We start from the raw sequence: 21,309 nt of genomic DNA, 5'->3' as shown, positions 1-21,309 counted from the left end.
GCACAGCTTGATGGAAGCACAGAATCTGCATTTCAAACAAGTTATCTAGGGATGCCACTGCTTCTGGTCCAGGGGCCACAGTTAAAAACCACAGGACTGCCTCACTCCTTTATACGCCCTCATTCCCTCATTCCTTCTATGTATTCTGCAGAGTTTGGCTATGATAGCTCATTTCAGCCAACTGTTATTTGATCCCTAGCAGTTGGGCAGAGGCTTTTCCATGTATACCTGAGTAGTTTAACTCCTCCTCACTATACCACTGAGCAACCTGTTGTTGTAAATGCTCAAATAATGTCATTTAAATGGTAAACTCGTCACAGGTACGGGCTTTCATCCATGCCATGGTTGTCTCTCAGAGCCTAGTTCCTGCCTGATAGTATAGACCCCAGAAACAAAATTACTAAAGGAAAATAAAAGAAAAAAATGAATAGATACCAGAATCCATGTTCAGTTCATCTTATGTTCTCTCTGATACCAGCGAAGGCTGTACATAGCAGAAGCCCTGCACACATTTGTAGAATTAACAAGGGATGGTTTTACAGGGATCCAAGGACAAGACTTAATGTGCTTATTTATTCTATTAACGTTCCCTAGATATATCATCCCCAGATAATAATCGGTTGTCTTTCACTAAAACCATCCCCTTTCTCTTCCACTCTGCTTCTTCCTCTTCCACTCTCTGATCTCTTACCAGATAAAGCAGATGGCCTTACCAAACACCCAAGCACCAGGAAATCTGGCCTTCTCTCTCACTTCCCAATCCTGCCAGGCTCCAAGCTATTGCTTCCTGAGAATTTACCCAGTCTGCCCTGTCTTCACTATCGTGACTCCGTTTCAAGCCCTCATGCTCTCTCCCCTGGGCCATTATAGGAGCTTTGTAAATCAGTTTCCTTGCTGTCCATCTTGTTTCCCTCAAATCTGTTCTTCACAGAGCATCACAATTTAACTCCTTGGTTTAAAATCTGCTAACCACTCCCCATCTGCTGTAAGAACAGTCTTAATTTTTCGGGTCAGGGATCCCTTTGAATAACTACCAACTCTCTCCCAAGATTCTATGGAAGAGTTGCATGTAATTGATTCAGGAGAGAAGAGTACCTGCAAAGAAGGGAGAAGAGATTCCAAGCAGGGGACATCTCCTTCAAGGCAATGCCTTTAAGGCTGTGGTGGCAGTGGGTGTCCTGGCACACTTGCACTGCAGATGCTGAGAAACGGCTGGAGTTGAGTCTATAGAGACAGACAGGAGCACCTCACAGAGGACGTTGTATATGGCATGGAAGAGCCATTGCCCCATGTGCCTCCATCTTGTTGTGTCTGAGCTTACCTTTGCATTTTCCACACGGTGTTATAGTTGCTGATTTGCTATGACAGGAAATCTCTTTAAGGGCAGTGACTGCCCCTTATTTGTTTGTATTCATATGTGAAAGTACAGCAGCCTGTCCGTCAATAGTTGTTGAATGAATGAATGTTGAATGAACCAATGCTTCTGAGTTATCTTAGTTTTACACCCTTGGAAAGCCTTTCCTCACTGTATCTTTTGCTGCTATGTTAGGGACTATGTCACTATTTACAACACTTAAACAATAGATTGTAATTTGCATACAGTAAAACACACATGTATTACATGTACAATTCAACCAATCTTTATTTATCTCTCCATACTTATACCTGTGCAACCATCACCCAGATCAAAATACGAAACATTTCCATTGTTCTAGAAAGCTCCCTAGATTCTTTTTTCTCATCAATAGTTCATTTCTCTAACTTCTATTATCATGAATTGCTTTTCCCTGTTTTTGGATTTTATCTAAACACAGTCATAAATTTGACATTCTCAAAATATCCCCCATCAGATTCATGTAAGACTTTTATTTTGGTGATATTTCTTCACAACCTTTGCGCTACAACTTACTTTAATTCATCCAATTAACACCTACATAGTGGGCTTTAGAGATGTATATCAATATCCTCTGTGGTCTGGAAATAATTCTTATCATATTAGCAGCTTAAATATAATTGCCAGCATTCATGTTAAAAAATTTTAATAAATGTCTATTAAAATTGCTATCGCTTAGCAACTTCATAGGAATTGAAAATTTGATTCCCTGCTGTACTCTTAAGTATTTAATATAAACATATATACCTCTTCCCTTGATAAGGTCTGACTTCTGATCTGTAAATCTTTTCTTGACAATTTCCTTCTCTTGACATTTTTGGTTGACTGCATCTGTATGTTGCAATGTCTGCCTTGATAGATACTCGAGGGTGTAAAAGTAAACATCACTGTAGCAGCGTTGTGTCAGCATTTTGAGAGGAATCCCACGCAGGACGTAAATTAGCCGTGATAGGATGTGGCATCAGGAGGTATCACAGCGACACATCAGTGCCGCTAACCTGGCCAAGAAGAAAGGGGACGGGGCCAGACAGGAAGCAGTTTGCCTGCTCTGACCCTTGAACACGTATTTCCTGATCGTCTTACACAATCCCTTCCCTTCTCTGCCTTCTCCTCTTCAGATGCCTCTCCTAGGTGGGTCCTTTTTTCTCTGTCTCCCTCCCTATGTACATAATACCAGAACAGAGGGTTGAAGTTCATTAGGCAAGGGAGGTTGGGGGTGAGAAAGGTATAAAAACTGTGGCAGATAGAAGAAAGGCCTGTGGTAAGAGGTGAGGGTACGCGATGTCCTCGAAATCTAAGCCCAAACCACCCAGCAGGAGGGGTATGACCCATGTTGAAAGATACAGTAGACTCTGTGGCCTGAATGTCTTGGCCAGCAGAGTCATGCTCTTTTATGGCCAATCTTGGACATCTTGCTTAGTCTTTGTGCCTCAGTTTCCTTATCTGTTACAGAAGTGTTAGTACCCACTGCATTGTTCTGTTTCTTAAATGAACTGATGACTGGGAAGAGATTAGAATTATGCCTACCTACCACGTAATGAGCACTTTTTATTGTTTGCTATATAAGATGAAGCCTTAAAGGTGGAAGTCATTTCCTAGAAATATTCACTTAGAATTTTCTTACTTTTTGAATAATAAATCTGAATATTTATTCTGGAAATGCTAAAGGGAATGATGCTAACGTATTTATTTCTCGACTATCTGAGATTTAGGGCTTCTCTGATGTTTGACATTGAAGCCACACTGAAGAAGAGAGGAGGCAGGGATGAACAAAACTAAGGGAATACATCCATGTTACTTTTTTCAGGCATCCCAGACTTATTCTCTTAATGCCAAGTTTAGGGCTGGAAATTCTAGATTTGGGCCTTCTTGGGATGAGAGGTTTCCAGGATTGGCAATAGTAGACAAATTCAAGAAATATTGCATTGGGTCAGATCCAGTCCACCTTTGTGAGGACACTGTGGAAAGATGGAAGCAGAGAAGGATGGAGATTTCGAGGTAGGAGGAGGAGGACTTCCCTTTTGGTCGATGACAGGATGTGCTGTCCACTCGCCACTTCTCACTGCCTCTGCTCTGGCCCCAGTGCCTCGCCCTTGGGAGCTCTGGACAGCCTCAGCTTCCCAAACACACTGCCCTCTCTATTTCTCCTGCTCCAATAATTTTCTGTGATATTTATAATTATCAGATCTAATCAACCCACTCCTCTTCGTTAAAAGCTTACTTGTCTCTATATGACTCACGAGAAGGAACAGAGTGCACCCACCCTAAACCCCAACCTGCCCTCCACTTACCTCTCTAACTCACCTCTCAACTGGCTGTGCCAGCTACTTTGGGTTAGCCATGCCAAACATTTCTGTTTATTTTTTGAACATGCCATTAAGGCCCCCACACCTCCCTTCTGCCCACCTGCTTTGCCTGATCTCTTCCTATTCATCCTCTGGTGTCTGCCGGGCACCGCATCTTCAGAAACACACTGCAAACCCTCAAGCTTTGGGTGCCTGCCCCATCATGCCATGCATTTTCTAGCGTAGTCTCTGTAATTCTGTTTCCCAGTGTGTAATCTTTGTAAACTCCACAGGGTAGGGTCTAGGGCTGATTCATGACTACTGTGTGCCGAGTGCTCAACAAAGGCGTCCAGGGTTGATAGAATCCTGTGGTAGTCCCCCCACTTATTTGCAGTTTTGCTTTCTGCAGTTTCTGTTAACCACAGCCAAGGGCAGTCTGAAATATTAAATGGAAATACCTAGAAATTTCCATTTCATATTTGTATTCCATTTCTAGAAATTCATTAGTTTAAAATTGCACGCTGTTCCGTGCATGGAGTTGCATGATGAAGTCTCACACCATCCAGCTCTGTTTCTTTCTGGACATAAATCATTTCTTCGTCCAGTGTCTAAACACTACACACCACCTGCTTGTTAATCGTCATCATCTACTCCTGACATGAAGTCATTGACACTGCCATGGCTCAGTGATCTGGGACCGTCTGCGGCAGATGATCCTCTCCTGGCTGCACTGGTAGGTCAGTAGTAGCCTGCTCCATATCAATGCCTACATCATTCCCTCACTTCATGTATCAGTAGGCATTTTATCATCTCACATCATCACAAGAAGGGTGAGTACAATACAACAAGATATTATGAGAGAGAGACACACAGAGAGAGTACATTCACCTAACTTTTATTATAGTGTATTATTATTGTCCCATTTTATCATTGTTGCTGTTAATCTCTTACTGGGCCTAATTTATAAACTAAACTATCATAGGAATGTATGTATAGAAAAAAAAACAGGCCTATATCTAGGCCTCGGTATTATCTGTGGTTCCAGGCATCCACAGGGGATCTTGGAACGTGTCCCCTGCAGATTGGAAGTGTCCTGTGTCACGTTTACTTGTTTAGTAAACTTGGTTCATGGGTCAACATGGCATAAACATTTACTGTGAAGGGGTTCTCCCAGTGATTGACACCTTCAAGACTGTAACAAAGGCAGTGATGTCTTCAGGGTAAATCATATGATAAATATTTTCACTAATATAAAGACAGCATTAGGATAATACAACATCAGGGGTGTGTGAAATACTTCAGTAGGAATGGGTGGAAGTGCATTTGTTGAGCATTTAGCTTGTATGGAGGAACCCTGAGCAGCAGGCATTATTCTTTCCATTTCCCATCACAAGAATTTGAACCTCAAATAGGTGACCTGACCTTTAGGGAGTGACAGTTACAGGATTCATATCCAAGGAAGTTTACTGATGCAGAAGTAAGGAGGGATGACCCACTAGAGGAGCCTTGGTAAGGAAAAGGATGCCCCAGTCTTCTCGGGTTTCATTAGCCTCACTCACTGTGGCTGGAATGTACCTGGTCTGTTGCCTCCCTCTGATAAACCCTTCCGGTTATTAATGGGAGTGTTAAGTATGGAGAGAGAGACACAGAGAGGAGGAAGATAAAAGGACAAGGGGAGAAGACAGCAGGTGGTGGGGAATGGAGAAGAGAGGGCAGGGGAGAGGAGAAAGAGGAGGTAAGAGGAGAGAAAAAAAGAGGCCAAGAGAGAGATTCTGATGGGAAACATGAAGTCGTGGATCATGAATCAGACGTGCATCAGAGCACAGACCGTTTTCCACTCACAGAGCATCCTGGCACTGACTTCCTAAGCCCCACTCTTCAGAAACCAATGCACAGAAAGCCTGATATTACTCCACAAGGGTAGTGGGATTGTAAAGTAGGAGAGGAACTAGAGTTCAAGGACTCCAAGCTTTTATAGGCCTTGGGCACATCTGCCCATCTGAGAGAAAGAGTGAGAGAGAGAAAGGAAACACATTTTCTCTTGGAGAAGAAAAGAGAAAGTCTCCAGCCTCATTACCCTGAAATATAAGTCCATGGGTCTGGGAGCTAATTCTCCAAATCACTTCAGAGCTACGCACACAATGTCCAGCTTCCGAGGCATGTTTTTATGCAATCACCGTTTAATCAAGGTTGCCAATGCTCTTTCCCCTGACAACTCAGGCTATGCAGATAGAATGTATTTATGGAGAACAATATCCCAACAATGAGGGCTGTTGAAAATTATCCAAAGGGCTTGAGACTTGAGTTTGGGGAAGTAATTTAATATCATTTGTGAATTTGGATATTTCAATGTATATTTCTTTTTCTGGAACACTTCAAAATATTGTTAAATTTTGGGAACCTCTCTAGAAACCATATGGTATCCATTGTCACTCAAAGTAAATTAGCAATAAGGGAATTCATTTAGAAGGAGAAAGTCAGACTTGCACCCAGATCTCCCTATGCTCCATTTTAATGGAGCCTTCGTAGGGAATATTGAAAAAAGATAAACTCAGTCTACTTGTACCTATGTGCTTGCATGAAGAAGAGGCTATACTCCACTTCATTTCTCTCTTCTTCTCCTATCATGTATGGAAGTTATGTTTACCTAAACGGTCAATAATCCTGCCTTTAATAAAACATTCCTCAAGACATTATTTATCATGCCTCAGAAAATGCTTTAGAAAAATTCTAATTCTCTGGCTCTGCATTTGTTGATCTCTGAATGTTCACTAATGTTTTGGACTTCATAGGAAATAAGGAAAAATAGAAGATTTGAGAGTCAATTAATTAATTACCTACCTAGGAAGAGCCTTCCATATGATGCAATTTAAGAAAAAATACAAAGCATTGCATTATAAATGCTGGATTGATTGGTATGTGAAAAAAATGAATAGAGTTTAAAGAAGGTCAGAACTAATTTAAGCAAAAAGTAAAAAATTAAGAAGAGTTTGTAGATTAAATGGGCTTGAAGTGAATTTTGAAGAATGCATAGAATTTGAGTAAGTAACTTAGTGTGGTTAAATTGTAAATAAGAGCATGATTCAACTCGAGACATATTTTGTTTAAAAAATCAACATGTATCAATTGGAAAAGTATGAAGGAGAGGTCCTTGTCTAATTGCCTCATAATTCCTTTTATCCTTTGCAAGAAAATTAAGAATATAGTTTAGGTCATCAAAAAACCTTCAGATATTGTCTTCTAGATGACCATTATATATGGATATATTCAAACATTTCAGCCTGGTGTCCCAACTGTCAGCTTTAGGCCATCAGTAATCTCTAAACTTGCTGTATCATCAATAGAAGTTTATTTATCTGCCTATTCCTGGTAACTGGTTGCAGTCTACTATTTCCTCCCTCAAACTGATTGAGGAACAAGGCAGAGAATACTTAATTATCTATGTGCTCACATGCATCCATATCACACCCATGCACATAAGCCTAAGCAGAGCCATACAGATATAAATCAACACTGTCTGTTTCTTATTCACCATTAAGATATGCAAACTTTTCTATAATTTCTTATTCACCATTAAGGTATGCAAACTTTTCTGTAATCCCAGCACTTTGGGAGGCCGAGGCGGGTGGATCACGAGGTCAAGAGATCGAGACCATCCTGGTCAATATGGTGAAACCCCGTCTCTACTAAAAATACAAAAAATTAGCTGGGCATGGTGGCATGTGCCTGTAATCCCAGCTACTCAGGAGGCTGAGGCAGGAGAATTGCCTGAACCCAGGAGGTGGAGGTTGTGGTGAGCCAAGATCGCACTATTGCACATCAGCCTGGGTAACAAGAGCGAAACTCTGCCTAAAAAAAAAAGATATGCAAACTTTTGTTCAAGGTCAAACGTTGGTAAGATGAAATGACAGCTGAAAATGGGAAAGTCCTCCTAGAAAGTTGTCACACATATGCTGGAAAGATTTCAAATTGGTTGTTCGTATTCAAGTGAAAAACCTTACAAATGCTTTACAAATGTCCTACTTTATATGTTCCGTTTAACTGGTCCTCACTAGAATTTAAAACATTTCATTTTGATTAAGGAAAAAAAATCACCAAAGAAAGTGGGTGGCCAAATGCCCTTAGGGAGCAATGAGACCATCCCATATAGCCTGTGCATGTGTGTGTGCCTGTGTGTGTGCGCACATCTTCATATATTTATATCGATGCACATGCATGTATTTGCTGTTATATTAATCTATATTGAATTATAGACAGTAATTTTCAGTTTTTGTGAAATTTTTTAAATTGCATTTCTTTTCTACATCACTATTCTATGAAAGTATTTGAATGATTGGGGATATTTCCTATCCCTTATATGAGAAATTCACTTTTAGTCACTACTGCAGTGCCTACCTGGGTTAGTCCTCACTGCCCTCTGACATGAAGAAGGCAGTTCCTATTAACCCCCACTTTATTTCCAACTGTGCAATTCTGTATTGTAAATTCCCTCTTGTTTACCCCACAATTGGCCACATCTAACTTGAATGTCCATTTGTTCTGGTTAGAGAAGTGTGGGAGTATGCGAAGCTGAAATGAATACACAGTCCTGTGGAATCCTGAATCCAATAGCTAGGGGTTTCATAGGCAGGCCAAAATCAAGATCAACCTCAACAGTCAGTAGACTGAGAACAGGGACTTGATCAGAGAGTCAAGGATATGATCAGTCATTCAAGGTAGGCTTGACCCTGGTCCTGAGGCACTTGGGATTGACCAGAGGCTGATATTATAGCAATAACTGAGTGTATTTAAGCCTTATTTTTTGACAACTTGGATATTTTCTTCCCTGTAACCTTCAGCCTCAAAGGGCTGTGAATTGTTACATCAGAATTATATTCACCGGAGAGGTCTTCCCTCTATTCACCCAGAAGCAGTCAATATTTGTGATAGAGCAGCGTATTATAAATTTAGCTCTCAGCCATTGTGTGTGACACACTTGTGGCTCAGGGTCTCTAACTGTGTGTGATTTACTTCAAAGGCTAATATTTATAAGCCTCAGCCTATTCCCAGTGCAGAGGCAGTGATGCATCCATCACAGAGCTTAAATTTGCATTACAAAAAACTGTTGTGTGTGATTTATATCTTCACTTAGAATTTTTGTTATGACCTACTAATAAAACATACCTTACCTAAATTGGTGATGCTTGCAAACTTGAGTTTTAATTCCTTCATTTAGTAAAGCATGACAATACAGGAGCTATTAGATTAGAAATTATCTGTCAGTAGACTGGCATTAGGAATCTGCAGGTTATACATTGTCCAAATATGGTTTTAAATGAAAACATGAAGTAGTATTTCACCTTGGGGCTTTTTGGAGCTGTGTGTCATTTTGAAAGATATTTACTAAGCAATTTGTAATTTTTAAATGCTATTCTCTCATTAGAATCATTGTAATTTCTTTCTCTTTTTTGGCTGGAAAATAATTTAGCCTTATTTGAAAAAATCTGATGTGTAATAATACTAACATTTAAAAGAAAAAATCATGTGTTCATATTAGAAATAGTGCGAATAGTGAGCAGCTGTATGGTGTATAAAAGAGAAAAAGGAGTTTCTTGATTATTCAAAAATGCGTTTGAAATATCATGTATTTGGGAAGAAAAATAGTTCATTGCAATAATTCTGAAAAATAAATAATTGTGCTTCATTTGTTTGTAAATTTTCTGGAAATGAAAAACAATACCTGCTTTCAAGTTCATGGATTTAATTTTGTACTTAATGACCATATTCTATGAAATAGACAAATTGCTAATAATATATCTAATTTAGCTGTGGTCATTTTTTGCTACTATCATCAACTCTGATATCATATTTAAACCCTTAAATAAAACCTCTGGTACCATTTTTAAAAAATCATATTAAAAAAAATAAGATTCAGCTGGGTGCCATGGCTCATGCCTGTAATCCCAGGACTTTGGGGCCAAGGTGAGCGGAACACCTGAGATCAGGAGTTTGAGACCAGCCTGCCCAACATGGTAAAACCCTGTCTCCACTAAAACTGCAAAAATTAGCTGGATGTGGCGGGTGCCTGTAATCCCAGCTACTTGGGCGACTGAAGCAGGAGAAATCGCTTGAACCTGGGAGGTAGAGAGTTGCAGTGAGCTAAGATCATACCATTGCATTCCAGCCTGGGTGACAGTGAAACTCTATCTCAAAAAAGTATATATATATATATATATATATATATATATATATATATATATGATTCAAGGAGTCCTGAAATAATTGCTCTGACAATCCTTGATTTAAATTTCTCAGGGATGGACACATATCAGGAAATTTAAATCAAATTTAAATTATCATTTTAAAAAATTATGAAGGAAGTAAAGTTAATGGAGCCAAAGTTATTTTTCCTCATATTAACACCTGCATTAGAAACAAACTTTTGTTTTATAGTGATGAAATATATAAATAGGTTTAAGCAAAGTTCTCCCACTTTTAGAGCATGAGTATGTGGTTTCAAAGACTAAAAGGTAAAAGGGCTTCTTAACCTGGGGAAATTACATGTAGATACACTTTATAAATCAGAAGCAGATTCTAAGTCATTTAATAAATCTGTGAGTACATTTCTCAGTGTATCCTCCTTCAACTCCTCAAAGTGGATTAGATGTTGCCCCTTGCTGTTTGAGAGGTCTACATTTCCAGTCTTACAATCTCTAGCACACCACGCCGTGCTATCTTGATTGTCTCTATTTCATCTGACAATAAGCACTTTGAGATCAGGGATGGAGTCATGTTTCTCTTGTAGCACAAACAGTTGCCAAATGTTTATGGAATAAATGCATAGATGAGAAATAAACACATCTGATAATGAGCCTCTGGAGATGAGATATTAATTCTCACAGGGTACCTTGGTTAGAGTTCTTATGAGAAATGACTTAAGTTACTTAAAAAATGTAGGGCTCAAATCAATTATATTTTTGATAGCATATTTTCTTTGTCAAGTGTACAATATGCCTCTGACTGTGAGGCTTTTTTACAGTTTCATGAATGGTATCATTAAACTCAATTGTCTTAAGATGTTTGCTGAGTTTGCATATATGCAGAGGCGTGCAATTTACAGAAAATTAAGACATTTAGACATTTAAGGAAGGTATGTAGGCAACAAACTGTTTATCTGGCACTGTATTAAAAGGCGGGGGTAGGGACATCTGAATGGATACAACCTGACCCAAAGAGACATTAGGTAATGTTTCAGAAACTCACAATTATTTATGCACATATAAAGATTTGTATTGATTTAAAGAGGAGAGAGCCTTACTTCCTCTGGTGAAAACAGGCATAGTTGTCCTTTACAGTTTTATTGAAACATTACAAAACATCCAAGAAACCCTTTAAAAATACATTATAGATTCCTGGTATATAAATGTTTTGTTTTAGACTATTTTATTCCTGAAAAGCATCCAAAATCATGACTTGTATTACAGTGACTCTCAACAATTAATTGTGGAATGAATGAATAAATGAGGGATCAGCATTCCTGATAAGGGCAGCAAATTTCTCATTCTAATTTTTAGAAAAAACAAGTTAAAGTGTCCATAACCATCATTGGTCACATAACTAAATATTTTTTCCTTGTTAATGTTAATGACAACTTTTCATTGAACACAAGAGAAACTGGAAATTTTATGTACGTTATTTGTAACCTTCAGAATAAAGATTAGAAATTATATTTCACATACATAGATGAGGAAAGTGAGGCTTTAGCAGGTTAAATAACATGTTTACATTGATACTCTGGTAAGTGGTAGAACCTGTATTTGAATTCATGCTGTTCTGAGTGAAACCATTAATTTATTCTTCTATATCACACTGCCAAAATGGTTAGAATATTTTTCAGTGAAAATTTAATATTCATAACCCTTTGTTGTATAGATTATGATTTCATAATCCTCTAGTTTAATAACAGCACTGATCTTAGTTTTGTTCAGTAAGGTAATACAAAATTACGTTACTACCATAGAAAGACGTGTCTGCTTAGCATACTGTTCATGTTTACCATTCTGATACCCTCAAAGCTGAAACATAAATTCTAGACTATGTCAACTTGTCTTTGAAGAAGATCATCCTAAAAATGTATCAATTTGCAAAAAAGTATCACTTTGAATTTGTAAATAACAAAATATGACCTTTTTGTTTGCTATCATGGCTATTGCACTATGAGTATGCTATTCACTTTTATAACAATAAAGCCTAGCAGACCATATATTTCTTTCTGATTCCAATTCAGTCAGACTTACTTCATCCAAATGGGCTGTACAGTTAAATTCATTGCAGTCTGCAGAGGTAGGAGAATCCTAAATTTTAAAGCTATGCAAACCAGAAGCTTCTTGTGGATAATTTAAGTTTTACATTCTGCACAGAAAAGCAGAAAGATGTGTTCTGAAATATAATGCAGTTTTTTATTGCTAGGGACAGATCAAAGATCTCTGATTCTAAGAGGTGGCTATTTTAAGCTCCTGCTATCCATTTCCTATTCACACACAGCAACTGGTGGCAACTAAAAATAATCTGCTTTACTACCAGCTAGGAATCTGGTCATATGTGGCTCATGGACAATGTGCACGAAGAAGATTTAGGATCCCTCGATCCGCGGCTTCTCTCCAGCCCACTCATCAGCTTAGTTTGCTGCCATTTGAAAGCTATTGAAAAGCCATTAACAGGCAGGACCGGGAGAGCTGCACTGCAGCACACCTCCGTGCGGCAGAATGTGGCTGCATGTGAACACCAATTAGAGCTGACTGTTCCCGGGATTGTGGCACTCGGGGCTGTGTCAATCAAGGGTGCTACAATAGCACGTGCAGCAGTGGTGCCTCAAGACCCACCGGGGAGAGGCTTATCTTAACTCCAGCTGCGGAATGAGAATGAGTTGGAAGCTCTTTGCAGAATCATGGAACAGAGCCTCCATGCAATAGTGCATCCTGAGGTAAACTGTTACCTGAGTAAAGCCTTTAAGTAATGCATTTCCTGGGAACGACAGCTGTGACAGAAGAGAATGTTGGAACCCGTAGCAAGATTCCTGTCTGAGATGGAAAGATGTCTCACTATCATTTTATCAAGTGCTGTAAGTAAGCTTGACGTTTTGCTCATGTGGTTATTTGTCTTGTTGAAGTATTGTTTTGTGCAGATGCCAAAATTAAGGCAGGTCTCCTGGTGTACCACATTCAGATGAGTGACATAGACCGGTGACTTAGAAGAATATTTTACAGGTTGGATATATTTCCTTTTAATTTCAGACTGTGAAATAATGCCAGTGTGATCCAAATGATAATAGCATAGAGATCTTTAAAACTTTAGCTTTAAAAAAAAAATGATTCATAGACACAGCAATGGGGAAAAAAACCTAGCAACACATGGAAAGAAATTGTAAAAGCAAATTTTTGTTCATCAGCACATATTAATAAAGTAGGTGAAAACTAAGTTTATTAATATATGGCTGATATTATTTAGCTAGTATTTTAGTCTCATGTTTTACTGCTTAAGCGTCTATTCAATGAATGCTTTGTGTAAGCTTGATCTTTAGGGTTATCCTTGACTGTAAACTTTTGTCCTTGTATCATTCACCTTGCAGTGCTCAGGGACTCCAGGGACTCTGTACCAAATGCTCTCTACTGATGTTCCTATGGTGAAATTTACTTTCTCACTAGCTTCTCTACTGGGCTTATCCAGGGTTTATTTAGTGTCTGAAATGTTGGCAGAATTTTCTGAGCTAGAGAATAGCTTCATCTAAACCAACTCTGGATGGTAATAATGAAGAGGAAGACATATTTATACAAAAATGGCTTGCTGGATATGCATGTTTGTCCCCTGTAGCACTTCTGAAAACTTCTGTTCATGTATGACATGAGCTTAAAGGGACAAATGACATTTGTAGAAAATGATTTTCTTTGAGGCTGAAGGTTTTGCTGCCAAAGGACATGACAATGTTAAATTTAAGTAGCATGTTAAGAAAGCACATGTGTTGAATGAATCTTGAGCTTTGCACTAAAGGAGACTGAAAAGAATGATGATTGAGAAGGAGAAATATTTACTTTTCTCTTATTTTTGGTAGGAATGTATACAGGAATTAAAACTATGATTCACGGAAATAAAAATGCCTTACTGTTGAGCATTGCCAAAAATGTCATGCTTTCATGTTGCAGAACAATTTTAATTCCCAAAAGGATTCACTGGTCGTCTTGTAAGTTTGTAGATTAGCTCCTTAATTAATAAAAATTAGAGGCATGCAGCATATTTAAGAATTTTGAGAACAGTCTTCTGTTTTAATCACTTAAATCTTGGGGTTATTTTCTTGGAGAAACAGACATAGGACAATACTCTGACTGGTTTTTGTGTTGCCTCTCATGTTTTACTGCACTAGCAGAATGTCATTATTTTCCTTTCTGTGCCTCTGCAGAGGAAAAACCCTGCATCGTTCCTACAAGGAACCTGGGTGCTCCTGAGGTACAGTGAACACACCTGGCGGAGGGCAGCCATGGAGCACGGGCGGAAGCACAAAGGGACAGTGACATGGATGTGAGAGATTCAGGGAGCAGTTGGTCACCAAACATAATATGAGGTTGCCCTTTCCCGCCTTACGTTTTGTTTCAGTTGAATTTTTGACTGTAGAAATTCAGAAAATTATAGACATTTCAGAAACTTGGTCATGTCAATGAGAGCCTGTGAGATATTTCTTTTAGCATGCTAGTATAAGAGATGAAATCTAAAATTAATGAATTTAAACATTCCTGATGCATTTCTGAAAGTAATTAGCAACTACTTACTAAAGATCTGACTATTTTCTAAGCTTTGAGTGTGGCAGTCTGTGAAATGGAAAGGAAGCATGAATATTATTAAATCTAACTTTACTGGAGAAATGGTGTGCATGCTAAAGGAATTCAGAAATTATATTGCATTGTGTGCTGAACTAGTGAAGGGTGTTTTATGAAAAGAATACATCCTGAGATGTATCTTGGAAGGATGAACAAATATAGATCAAGACCGGGCATGGTGGCTCACGCCTGTAATCCCAACACTTTGAGAAGCCAGAGGTCAGGAGTTCGAGACCAGCCTGGCCAACACGGTGAAACCCCATCTCTACTAAAAATACAAAAATTTGCTTGGTATGGTGGTGGGCACCTGTAATCCCAGCTACTCAGGAGATTGAGGGAGGAGAATCACTTGAACTGGAAGGCGGGGGTTGCAGTGAGCCAAGATGGCGCCATTGCATTCCAGCCTGGGTGAAAAGAGTGAAACTCCATCTCAAAATAAATAAAAAAATAAAAAGTAAATACCTTCATGATATCATAAGAGTTCACTGATAAGATCATAATTTGTGGTTTAATGGTTGTTCCCAATGCATAAGATTTTCCCAAATTGTTGTCCCCGTATTGGGCTGATCCGCTGGTGAGGTTCATTAGCCCACCTTTGTCACACTTCATTCCTTCTTCACACGTCCTCAATCTCCTACCTTAACCATTTCTGCCACATACCTGTCTTTCATTCTGAGGCGGATTTGTCACCATAGCATGTCCATTTCCAAGCCAGGCAGCAATGCAGTAAGTGGATGAATTCCAGGGCAGGAGCAGGATCTTCTGAAATGTGCAATATTAGTATCATTTAGTGTGGTCCTAGGGAATCAGAGGAAGCCTTCGGGTGGGATGTTGGGTGACCAATAACTAATGCTCACAAGAAGCTTTTAGTCACCTGGGAAAATGCTCATCATTTCAGGTTGAAAAAATTATACACTTCAAGGTTGAAACTTAATCTAACAGTTGTTAGCTCCAGTTTATGGTATTATCCATTACTTTGTAAAAAAAAAATTGTTTTTTCATTGAAAAAATTTTTTTTTGAGACAGAGTCTCACTCTGTCACCCAAGCTGGAGGGCAGTGGTGTGATTTCGGCTCACTGCAACCTCTGTCTCCTAGGTTGAAAAGATTCTCCTCCCTCAGCCTCCTGGGCAGCTGGGATTTCAGGCATGCACCACCACGCACAGCTAACTTTTGGTAGAGATGGAATTTCACCATGTTGGCCAGGCTGGTCTCATACTCCTTGCCTTAAGTAATCTGCCTGCCTTGGCCGCCCAAAGTGCTGGGACTACAGGTGTGAGCCATTGTGCCGGGTCTCCAGTTTATGGTATGATCAGTTACTTTTATAAATTCTTCCATAGTTTCAAAATTGTCAACAATGGACATGTTTTACTTTTACAATCAGAAAAAGAAAACTGTAAGGCGATGTTGGAATATCCAAAGAAAGAAATTGTTCCAGTCCATATCACTGCCCATATCCCTTTCTGATTCCATAGGGACTGACCTAGTTTGCATGGTCCATATATCTTGTAAAAAAGTGTTAAAAACTACCTGGAAAAATTTACCGTGGAAGTAAGATGTAGCAGGAAAGCTTAGGAATGCCACATACTAGTGGTTAAGTCTAAGTTGCATAAACATAATGCAATTAAGAGAACAATAGAAATCGTTAACTATACTGCTAAGAGAAATCTTTAACCTCAGGTATCCATATCTGTGTCTCTATCCGGATCTATTCCATGCCTCCCTCTCTATATATGTATGCATATATACACACATATGTGATATATAAAATAATAAGCTTATAATACATGTCTTTTGTTCAGCGTTTATATATTTGACTTTCATACAGACTCTCAAGAACATCATGGGCTGCTTGTGTGCTGATGGCCTAATGATAATGTCTTTGTGTTTTGCGCACTGTTAATATTGCATTATTTAAGGCTTGCCATTGTATCTGGAGGGTTTCGCACTGACATCCTTACTTGGCATCTGTTATTCTACCTGGATACCCTTCTTTTTAGGTTGTTTGGCGGATGGGAGAGCTTATGCTTTCCTGATGCTTTCAATGGTTGGCCAAGACTCATAAATATGCCACAGTAACTGAACTGAGCTGGGGAACTTAAGTCAATTTTAGTTAGCTTTTATTTTATTCATTTATTCAGTCCTTAATTCATGTATTGATTTATTCATGACTTCAAGAAATACATTGAACTCCTGGTCCTTTTCAAGCAATAGGCTAAGGCTAAAGAAACAAAGATGACCAGGCACAGTGTCTCATGCCTATAATCCTAGCACTTTGGGAGGCCGAGGCAGGCAGGTCACTTGAGGCCAGGAGTTTGAGACCAGCCTGCCCAACGTGGCAAAACCCCGTCTCAATCAAAAATCCAAAAATTAGCTGGGGGTGGTGGCATGGGCCTGTAATCTCAGCCACTTGGGAGGCTGAGGCAGGAGAATCGCTTGAACCTAGGAGGCGGAGGTTGCAGTGAGCTGAGATCACGCCACTGCATTCCAGCCTGGACAACACAGTGAGACTTTGTCTCAAAAATAAATACATAAATAAAAATAAAGATACAAAAATGAACAAGCGAGTTAACATTCCTGCTCTCTTGAAATCACCATGCCAGTGTGTGAGAGAGTAGGTAAGTAAACAAATGTTGATAAAAACTTTTGGTAGCATCAACTAATTGCAAGAAAAATGAAAGTATTTAAAGACTAATGAGTGACCTGGAAGCAGAGTGGACTTGAAAGGTAATTTTAAATAGGTTGTTAAGGGAAGGTCACTCTGAAGAAGTGGCCTCCAAGTGACAGAGTGGAGCGAGTGAGTCAGCAACGTGAAGACCTGTGGGAAGAGTGTGCCCAGCAGAGGGACAGCAAGTACCAAGGTCCTGAGGCAGGAATGAGCACGTTCCACATTTTCAACCAGAGAATCAGGGCTGTCAAAAGTTATGGTTTTGGTTTCACTTTTTTTTAATTCTTCCCAAATGAATAGCTCAATACTGCTTTTTATTTTGGGGTTACTTACTCAAGCTAATATCCCAGAACTCCACTTACCTTTACTTACAAACTTAAAAAAAAATTGTTGCTTCATGCTTCTCAAATACTTTTCCACTCAAATACTGCATTTTATCTCCCACACTGTTATTGTCCTGAAGCATCAAACTCTTTTTTGTTCCTATTTATCTCAAATTATTTGCACATTTTCACTCAGTGACCATCTCTAACTTCTTAACCTCTCGCTGCTTGCTTTTTAAAAATAATGGTCCTTGTAACACTGACATTTTCTTCCCCTCTCACTTTTCCCAGCTATCCTCATGTTTTAAATTTTTCAGTCATTCACTCATGCCAGACATTTGCTATACACTCAGTTTATATGTATAGACTTTTTTTTCTGAAAGAAATTCACAATCTAGAGGAAAAATTGAAAATGAATAATGAATTTTCAATTTCCATCTCAAAGTCAATATTATGAGACAAGACAGAGGGAAGGCACCCAGTTTTGCCATGAGGAAGCTGTGCACGGGGCTGGGGCAAGCTCCTCAGAGTGGGCAGGAGGTATTTCAGGATAAGGAGGCATTTACTGAAGATCAGTGGATGAGGAACTCAGGGAGGGAACCTGCACAGAGCACAGTGCTGTGGGCATGTGATGCATTCAAAGCAAAGAGATGGAGAAAGAAGAACCGTGCACAGTTTTGGACAAGTCTGATGCCTTTTTGTGTTACTCATTATGCCAGGGAGGGAGTTCCTTGAATGATTTTCAAGAATGAGGGATGTGATCAGCTTGTGTTTTAGATCTGTCATTCTGATGATATTGTAGAGTGTGGATTAAAGGACAGCTTAAATCAGGAGGGTGGGGACGGGGGTGGGGAGGCAGGGTCTGACTAGAGAGGTATTTCTAAGGTGGAATTAACAGAATTTATTGTCTGATTAGTGAAAAATTCTGTGTGTTGCTATGCTCTTTTAAAAACATATGTATCCTATATGGGTAATTATTTCATCTCCAACATCTCTGTGGCTGGGTTCCAGAAAAATCTATATTTGCACTAATTGAACCCAAGCAGACCCCTGTATCCTATCAGCACTTCACCCCTGCACCATCCAGACTGAATCTCTGCTCTTCCTTCCTAAACCTGAATGTCCCTATCCTGAATCATATAGGAACCATAGGCCAGGTTTAGAATGTTGTAAGGACTTTTTCTGAAAACAGTTGGAATCCACAAAGATATTTTAATCCTGAGTGGAAAGTAAAGATCTGTGTTAGAAAGATCAACTACGGAGAACAAATGGGAGGGAGCCGTGGTGTGGTCTAGGAGGCAGGTAGGTGGCTCTGATGATGACCCACCTGGGTGAACAGTTTGTGCTGGTGATGGACCTGAGCATGGAGAAAACTGGATGAATTTGAAAAGGACTTGAGTACCAGGACCTTAAGGCCTTGGGATGATTTGGGCATTGTGGAGGATACAATAAGTGGAATATTCAAGGCACTTAGGTTTTTGTGTGAACAGCTATGTGTATAGTGTTGCTAAGCTTCAGATGGGAAGGACAGGCTTGGGCATGCTGAGTCCCATGATATCCAGGAAGAGCTGTCCAGCACGTAGCTGTAGACACATTTGCAGCTCAGATGAGAGATGTCTATTTGAAATAGGCATGGGAGTCGTTAGCATACTGGTTTAATTTAAGTCACGGGAGGAGAGGAAGTAGGCAACAAGGAAACAGATGGCTCAGGTCGGAAATTTTAGAAGGGCAGACAAAGGATGAGTAGTTCGCAAAGGAGCTAAGAAGCTTCAGCAACAGCTCAGGTAACACTGTTTCAAGAGGTAGAGTCTGCTGAGCAGCCTGGCATGAAGTGAGAAGATCACAGTGCAGGCTGGAGCCACACCCTCTGGTGTAATGGATGAGGAGGCCATGTGTGATGTGGACACGGAGCAGGGCAAGCGGAGTTCCATCTGCAATGACTTGAGCTGCAGTTGGAAAGGAATGAAGAGCAGAAGACACATATAAGCTTTGGCTACTAAAAGGAAAAACAGACACAGGGCAACTGCTGGAGGGGGATGTGCTGCTCAAAAATGCTGCTGCTGCTTTTTTTTTTTTTTGGAGACATGAAACACATGAGCAGTTTTAAATGTACTGTATCAAAAGTAGGTCGCAAGTGTTGATATGTGCCTCTTCTTCCTCATCTTTGGAAACTGAAACCCGTCTGCCCCTTCACACTGACCCTCCGCCTGTGGTCCAAAGTCCTCAACAATTTGTCCTGTCTTTACAGAGAGTGAACAGGGGGAATCAGTGAACAGAAGGCCAAGTGTTGGGTCTGGGTTTTGTTTTTAAAAACCTTTGGCATCCTGCAATGATTTGAGAAACTTAAATAATGGTAACAACAACCACAAGAACAACAAGACAGATTTGGTTGAGGTTTGAAGGAGACTTGTTTTTCACTAAGTTTAATGAATTAATACTGGAATACAACACACAACATCATGGTTTAAGAGTGACTGTTCTGGCCGGGCGCGGTGGCTCAAGCCTGTAATCCCAGCACTTTGGGAGGCCGAGGCGGGTGGATCACGAGGTCAAGAGATGGAGACCATCCTGGTCAACATGGTGAAACCCCGTCTCTACTAAAAATACAAAAAAAAAAATTAGCTGGGCAAGGTGGCACGTGCCTGTAATCCCAGCTACTCAGGAGGCTGAGGCTGGAGAATTGCCTGAGCCCAGGAGGCGGAGGTTGCAGTGAGCCGAGATTGCGCCATTGCACTCCAGCCTGGGAAACAAGAGCGAAACTCCGTCTCAAAAAAAAAAAAAAAAAAAAAGAGTGACTGTTCTGTCAGAATGAACCTTCTTCCTAACACTGTGGAAACATGCTACAAACCAAGGTTCAATGATGTTTTGCTTTCTAAGAAGAAAGCTTGATACTGTGGAGTCTTTAAATTAAGCTGTCGAGTTTTAAATCGACTAGTGCATTCAGAAAATGCTCAAGAGGTCACTGCAGAAATTTCAGTAAATATGTTATCTCCACATATGTTTGTCGTTGCAAAGCTTATTGGGAGCTGCTCAATACTTTAAAGCAAGGTAAGAACGCAAAAGGAAATTTGTGACAACCTTGCGTGAATCAATGGTGCATTCTAACGGCTGTTCCATTTTGGTTAGTTCAGCTTAACACCGTCTTTTGCCAATGGAAAGTGGCCGAGAGAAAGACAACCAACAGCAAAACAGCTCCAGGGTCTTCTGAATAAGGAGAGAGGAGAGACTTGAGTTATTGATTATCTATGAATGAGAAGTGACAGGAAAGACAGGTACAAATTAATGAATGGTCCTGTGGAAATCAATTGGCTGTTCTCCTTCATTCAAGTTATTAGGAGAGAGAGGAAGGGAGTCGTTGAAGTGGGCCAAGAACAAACGTGAGGTTCATGAAAGACATTCCTCTTCCTGCCTCATAGTTTAAGTATATTAAAGTCACTGTGGCAGAGTATTGTTGAGTATATTTTAAGTATATTAAAGGCATTTTAAGCACACTCTAAGTATACTAAAGTCATTACCGTGGAGTATTTTTGGGGAAAAAGCCATTCAAAGCTTAAATTGTTTTCTGCATGTCTAGTTCATTGTTCTCTACTCTGAACAACTTTACCTATTAAGTTCAGCTTTGGAGGACCGAGTTGAGTTTGAACCCTTTCCACAGGGCACTCATGAGCTGAATTTATGCAGGGTGACACTTTGCTTCACTTTTTCCGTTCTTAGGGAATCCTAAACAAGTCTTCATTTCCCTTTCATCTCACAGTGATACATGAAGCACATCACCTATGATGTACCCGCAAAATC

General features: G+C 39.7%; 1 protein-coding gene across 4 annotated transcripts in view; it reads left to right on the top strand.

Moving 5' to 3' along the window:
- The window catches only part of MYO16 (myosin XVI), a 695,568-nt gene that overhangs the window by 112,132 nt on the left and 562,127 nt on the right, over nucleotides 1-21,309 (top strand). The window contains exon 1 of one of the 4 annotated variants that reach the window (XM_039473450.2): nucleotides 11,056-12,778. The exons of the other annotated variants lie outside the window; for them this stretch is intronic. Within the exon in view, the coding sequence (XP_039329384.1) occupies nucleotides 12,751-12,778 (28 nt within the window). The 5' untranslated portion in view covers nucleotides 11,056-12,750. Of the gene's footprint in view, nucleotides 1-11,055; nucleotides 12,779-21,309 lie in introns of those variants that run through there. 4 annotated transcript variants of the gene reach the window in all.

The sequence above is a fragment of the Saimiri boliviensis genome, chromosome 16 (assembly GCF_048565385.1).
Source record: "Saimiri boliviensis isolate mSaiBol1 chromosome 16, mSaiBol1.pri, whole genome shotgun sequence".
Lineage (NCBI taxonomy): Eukaryota > Metazoa > Chordata > Mammalia > Primates > Cebidae > Saimiri > Saimiri boliviensis.
The sequence above is the reverse complement of the archived record's forward strand: the minus strand, read 5'-3'. Positions and strand labels throughout refer to the sequence as shown.